Source organism: Eimeria necatrix, genomic scaffold (genome assembly GCF_000499385.1).
Source record: "Eimeria necatrix Houghton genomic scaffold, Enh_scaff1932, whole genome shotgun sequence".
Taxonomy (NCBI): domain Eukaryota; phylum Apicomplexa; class Conoidasida; order Eucoccidiorida; family Eimeriidae; genus Eimeria; species Eimeria necatrix.
The window spans coordinates 1-3,811 of record NW_013652571.1 but is presented as its reverse complement, the minus strand read 5'-3'; the positions used below and the strand labels follow the sequence as shown (position 1 = coordinate 3,811).

The 3,811-nt window shown below is 51.4% G+C and overlaps 2 protein-coding genes across 2 annotated transcripts; both read left to right on the top strand.

Moving 5' to 3' along the window:
* Nucleotides 1-873: 873 nt before the first annotated feature.
* ENH_00025200 (hypothetical protein) lies at nucleotides 874-1,881 on the top strand (the record flags this gene model as incomplete). Its single annotated transcript, XM_013579803.1, is given in 2 exon segments — nucleotides 874-1,638; nucleotides 1,642-1,881. Coding segments are annotated over 2 exon segments (1,005 nt in total).
* Nucleotides 1,882-2,015: 134 nt separating this feature from the next.
* Nucleotides 2,016-2,645, top strand: ENH_00025190 (hypothetical protein, conserved; the record flags this gene model as incomplete). Its single annotated transcript, XM_013579802.1, has 1 exon — nucleotides 2,016-2,645. The coding sequence occupies one exon, from the start codon at nucleotides 2,016-2,018 to the stop codon at nucleotides 2,643-2,645; it is 630 nt and encodes a 209-aa protein (XP_013435256.1).
* Nucleotides 2,646-3,811: the final 1,166 nt, after the last annotated feature.

Sequence of the window (3,811 nt, the reverse complement as noted above, 5' to 3'; positions counted from 1 at the left end):
AATAGCAGCAGAGAATGCTGCGCACTACATATGGGGCCTGTTCCGGGAATGAAACTTTTTTTCCCGATCTGAGGATAGAAATACTTTGTCTAAATGACTCACACCCCCACAGCTTAACTCGGTAAGACATGCATCTACGCAACGGGCGCGTTATCAGCCCCACAAAACAGGAGACTCCTACAATGTCAGTAAGCAAGATGCCCGGCGGGGCACCGGCCCATCATCGTCATGCTCCTCCGAAACCCACCGTGGAAGAGCGGCCGCACGGGCATAAGGAGGCGCCCCCACAGGTGGTACCTATAACCAATGTTATGCCAGGGGACAGTCCGTACGTCACAGTCCGTGTAGTACGCAGGCAGTACAATGGGGCTTGCTGGTGACCTATAGAGAATGGCTAACTGATGACCTATAAGCGGTTAAGAGATTGAGACGCGCATTGAGCGCTTTAACCTCTCACCAGTCAAATACAAATGCAATTTATTAACAAATTAACATGTATAGACTAGAAATGCCTGCGAATGCCCTAAAATTGGGGCTGCCGACAACGCCGGCACAGGTGCGCGTCACATCCTCACCGGACCAGCACAGCAAGAACGAGAAGAAATGACTTCCATGAAAATATCGTTTTGAGAAGTCGAAACAAAAAGGTCTTTTGAATACATTTGTAGACGTTACGCGACCGATGCGTCGGTAGTAGAGAATATTTCTTTGAATGCCCGAGTTGTGAGCAGTGCAGCATCGTAGATGCTGCGGAGAGCGCAGTGTACTACATTTGGGGGATGCTCCGGGAACTAAAAATTATTTTTTCAGGACCTGAGGGTGTAAATACTTTGCTTTAGTAATTAGCACCTAGATATCTTAGCTGAGTAAAGGATGCACCTACCCAACGGACGCGTAGTCGGCCCTATGCAGCAGGAGACTTCTACGTCAGTAAACAAATTGCCCAGTGGAACACCAATCCAACCTCGACATGCTACTCCGAAACCCACGGTGGCAAAGCGGCCGCACGGGCATAAGGAGACACCCCAGCAGGTGGCACGTATAGCAAAGGTTAACGGCATGCCAGAGGACCGTCCGTACGTCGCGTGGGACGGATTCCACTCTGCGATGGCTGTGATAAAGAATGTTATAGGCGATTCTGCAGAATCGAGCGTAACGTCGCCTACACTCCCTGAAGACGGCAGTACTATGCAGGCCTTTTTAATGCGTACGGAACGACGGTACACCCAGATGGGATTGGAGACCAGTGAGTGGGGGAACACACCTATCGACCATCTTGTGGGTCTGGCTCTAACTGATGGGATGTATCTACAGCGAACTATCGACCTAAGCAACTGGGCGACTGTACAGCGCCGGCTTCTGGAACGGTTCAACAAGACAATGTTGCAGAGTCAACTGCTAACGGAGTTGGGTAAAGTGCGGAGGAATGGAAACCCTAAAAAGTATACGGACCAGTTTGCGGCTGTAGCGGAGCGTGGAGTTGGGATTGCCCCCCACGAACTCGCTGACTTCTACTGCGCTGGGCTACAAACTGACCTCCATCTTCTCATTACAAATAATAGGCTGGTGAAGTATTCCTCCTGGGAACAAGTGGCGACAGCAGCAGCGCGACTCTATGAACCTAAGCAGACCGTGCTATAGCTACGAGAAAGGGCTAGTCGAGCGGTAAGAGCTGCTACTGAGGCAAATGCAACCCATCGGAAGCAGGAAAATGGAACTAGGCCTGGAGGAAACTATGCGAACTGCTACGAGTGTCAGGGTCGTGGATACCCGGCACGAGTTTGTCCCAGCAAAGGGGAACGAACCAAGCGCCCGGGCGAGACCTGCAGGAAGTGTGGAGGTGTTGGACACTATGCTCGTGACTGTCCTACACACGGCTGAGGCCGTGCCGAGCCGGATAGCAAGAGCAGCAGGCAACCTATCCTTCCCAGCACTGAGAAGAGCGAACGGTTAAACCGCGAGGCCTATGACTGGTTGGACACGAGCGTTCTAGGCTGCGTAGCCATGGAAAAGGGATGAGGTGTCTGGTAGCGACAGGACCTAATGCAATTCCAGTCTCCCTAGAGCGGGGGAACCGCCTCCTCAACACGATAGAGGAAATCAAAATGAGCGATGAGGACGTGCAGGGTACTCAGCCGCCTTCGGAAACGCGGTTCGAGTCTGGGGCGGTGCCGATGCGGAGTGAGGAGGCTCCGTGCGAGAAGACAGATAGCAGCGGGAAATCTGCAGAAGCGACAGAAGAAGACTGCAAGCCAGAAGCGATAGAGACTATGCCGCATTGGTGGCGGGAAATTAGTGCGAAGGAATCTTGCAACCAAGGAAGAGCATTGCGTTACGTGGGTGCAACAGCGGTACTTCGCGTTGAGCTTGCAGGAAGTTCATGCGAGGCGCTTTTAGACACAGACGCTTCGACAAGTTTCATTAGCCCTAAAACAGTCGAACGATTGCAGCTGAGGGTGCGGAGACTTCCAGAGGAGCATAGGTTCACTGTAGCTACAGGTGAACAATTACGCATTGATCGAGTTGTGACGGGGTTGACAATCCGGTGTGGACACGCACGCTTTTCCGCGGGCTTCTTTGTGGGACCCGTTCCCTATGATTTAGTTTTGGGTTTGGATTGGCTGATGGAACATAAGGTGGCCTGATATTTTCAGTCCGAGAAGCTCCGGACCTATGTGAACGACCAGTGGTGCGAGTTACCGGTCGTTAGGACGGGTAAAGAGACACTGCAGGGTGACAGTCACATAGTAGCACCTCCAAAGACTTCTGCAGAGCAAGCGTATGACATTTTGGCTAAGCAACTGGCGGATATGTCAGCGGAGGAGGCTGCCATATTCCTACGGCCGCCACCTAAAAGGTATAAATCCCATGCAAAGACTAAGGCGAAGGCACGGATAACGTCGCTTGTTCGCCAAGCGGCGGCCGACGCAAAGAATCTCAGACCGCCGTTGCATGGTTTGCATTTTATCCTGGCTTTGCCCGACGCTGGCTCGTCAGTGGCACTGAGGTTCACGGACGAGTGGCAATGCGCACTTTGCTGCCCGTTGATCGGGAATCGACCCAAAGCCTCCGGTTCTAGCCGTCCTTTGGCTTCTACTGCCTTGACAACAGCGGAGGATGAGAAAGAGTCTCCATGGCCTACGGCCAAACTTGAACATACACTCTTCGATGAGTGGATAAACTCGACAGAGGCACAAGCTATTCCATTCGAGATCACCAATGTGTTGAAAGAGTATCGGGCGGTCTTCCCCGATAACTTACCTAAAAGATTACCGCCGGAGCGCCCTCATGATCACCATATCTTCCTTGTAACTGGAAAACTTCCAGCGAAATCTGCGATTTACCGAATGACCCCAGATCAGATCGCATTCCACTAGCAGGAGATAACTAAATTATCGGACAATGGGTGGATTAGACCAACATATTCGCCTATCCGCTCTCCTACGATAATTGCCGGCAAGCGTGATGATGGCTCCGGGGAGCGGAAGATGCGTATGATAGTTAATTACCAAGCTCTGAATGCACTTTCAGTAGCTCCTGATTTTCCATTACCTCCCATTCAAACCATTCTGGAGTTGCTGGGAGACGCCAAGTATTTTTTCACCTTGGACCTTGAAGCAGGATTCCATTATATACGTATGGCTGAGGAAAACCGCTGGAAGACGGCTTACCGTTCCGTTCTAGGGCTACTTGAATATCGAGTTATGCCCTTTGCCCTTAAGGGTGCTCTAGCTACTTTCCAGGCCAACATTAATGCCTATGTACAGCCTTTATTAGGACAGGATGTTATTGCGTACCTAGATGATGTACT